General features: G+C 56.7%; 1 protein-coding gene across 1 annotated transcript; it reads left to right on the top strand.

The window, feature by feature from the left end:
• Positions 1-167: 167 nt before the first annotated feature.
• Positions 168-1,372, top strand: SDRG_09041 (tRNA (guanine-N7-)-methyltransferase). Its single transcript, XM_008614952.1, has 6 exons — positions 168-347; positions 396-452; positions 506-677; positions 729-868; positions 913-1,060; positions 1,108-1,372. Exons 1-6 carry the CDS (start codon positions 217-219, stop codon positions 1,246-1,248), a joined length of 789 nt encoding a protein of 262 aa, XP_008613174.1. The 5' UTR covers positions 168-216; the 3' UTR covers positions 1,249-1,372.
• Positions 1,373-1,850: the final 478 nt, after the last annotated feature.

Raw genomic sequence — 1,850 nt, 5'->3', positions numbered from 1 at the left:
CAACAGTAGCATTCGTTATACCCTAGTGCACTGGTCTCTATTGTCGTGGGCCATTTTGGCTTCCTTCAAGGGAATCAAGCAGTATTACATTTCCTTGCTGCCCTCCGCTCGGCGGTCTTGGATGCACGGGCTAACCCAGCAATCAACTGACCATTGGGTGTAAAATAGTGTACTGTGGTCGACGATTGGTCATTTGCCAAGACGCAACCGGAAACAATGGCTGGAATCAAGAGAAGCGCCGATGGCACGGAGGTCGCCGAGGCCGACATCGCTGGCATGCCGCAGAAGAAGTTCTACCGCAGCCGCGCCCACTGCAACCCGCTCTCGCATAACGACTCGTTCGACTAGTACGTGCAATCGCGCTGCCAGGCGCGGCTAACGTCGCCATCTTGTAGCCCATTGCGCCCGGTCGAAATGGACTGGAGCAGCCACTACCCCAACGTCGAAGCGCCGTACGATGCTGCACACATCGAATCCAAGAGGCTCACGACTGTATGGTTTCTAGGAAGGTGGAATTCCTCGATGTGGGCTGCGGCTTTGGCGGGCTCACGATTGCGCTCGCGACGCTCTTCCCGACCAACTTGACGCTGGCGATGGAGATCCGCCCCAAGGTCACGGAATACGTGCGCCTGCGCATTGAAGCGCTTCGCCAGGATGCGTTGGCGACGACCCAGGCCGTACACTGCTTCCTGTCTTTGGATTGACCTATTCACGTGCTGCTTGTCTAGTATCAAAACGTCTCGGTGCTGCGTACGAACGCGATGCGCTACCTCCCGCACTACTTTGCCAAGGGTCAGATCCAAAAGATGTTTTTCTGCTTCCCGGACCCGCAGTTCAAGCTGCGCAACCACCGCCGGCGCATCGTCAAGTACGTCGTTGGCCGTCGATTGCATAGCGCTCACGATTGTGTAGCACGCACCTCCTGACCGAGTATGCGTACCTGATTGCGGAAGGGGGCATCCTTTACACGATCACGGACGTCGAAGACTTGCACAACTGGCACGTGGCCAAGTGCGACGCGCACCCATGCTTTGAGCGCATCACCGACGACGCGATTCTGGTAGTCCCGTTGGTGGCACGATTACAGTCGCACTAACGTCCACGTAGGAGGCTGACCCGTGCGTCAAGGCCATGACGGAGGAAACCGAAGAGGGCAAGAAGGTCGCGCGCAGCGGCGGCAAAAAGTACATTGCTGTGTACCGCCGCCGCACCAACGCCGCCGTGGCGGCGGCCGCGACGCTCTTTTAGGCCCAACGCTACGGCGCTTGTGAGCACAATTGGATGACATTTATGAGCTTTCTTGTTCAGTTCGACAGTGTATGCGCTTGTGATGCACGAGCAAGCGCTGGGGGTATGGACTAAAACGGCGGTGGAAACACATGTGTTAGGCGTGTGCGAGGTGTCCATACTCACGACCATTTAGCCCACGAAGATCCCTGCGAGTGTCAACGCCTGACGTGAAGGGGTCGTCGTTCATCGTCAGGCAATAACAGTGTACCAGACTTGCGCGCGTTCGTTGACCAGACGTCTCGAGCAAAATATCTTATCCCAGATTTGGATAAGATGCAATCTATACCAGACGCATACCAGACTCATACCGTCGTATGTCGACTGCTCGGAGCCCATGATTGATGGATCATTCCCCAACGTTCGTCGAGGCCAACGTTACTTCCTAGCAACATGAAGATCGCTACCGTGTTGACGTTTGCTGCCGTTGCCGCCTCGCAGGTTGCTGCGGAGACCCAAGCCACCAGCAGTGCTGCGGGCAGCCAGACGTCGACTATCGACTATACCTCGGGTGGAGCGAAGCCTTCGACAAAGTGCCCGCCACTTCCTTTGCGCACAACTTC

Source organism: Saprolegnia diclina, assembly GCF_000281045.1.
Source record: "Saprolegnia diclina VS20 unplaced genomic scaffold supercont1.28, whole genome shotgun sequence".
Lineage (NCBI taxonomy): Eukaryota > Oomycota > Saprolegniomycetes > Saprolegniales > Saprolegniaceae > Saprolegnia > Saprolegnia diclina.
The sequence above is the reverse complement of the archived record's forward strand: the minus strand, read 5'-3'. Positions and strand labels throughout refer to the sequence as shown.

What these genes read in the sequence shown, in the direction of transcription:
- SDRG_09041 (XM_008614952.1), top strand. Translation starts at nt 217, where the DNA reads ATGGCTGGAATCAAGAGAAGCGCCGATGGCACGGAGGTCGCCGAGGCC. An exon ending in CGTTGGCGACGACCCAGGCC is followed by an intron (nt 678 to 728) that starts GTACACTGCTTC and finishes CTGCTTGTCTAG; the next exon opens with TATCAAAACGTCTCGGTGCT. An exon ending in TCACCGACGACGCGATTCTG is followed by an intron (nt 1,061 to 1,107) that starts GTAGTCCCGTTG and finishes ACGTCCACGTAG; the next exon opens with GAGGCTGACCCGTGCGTCAA.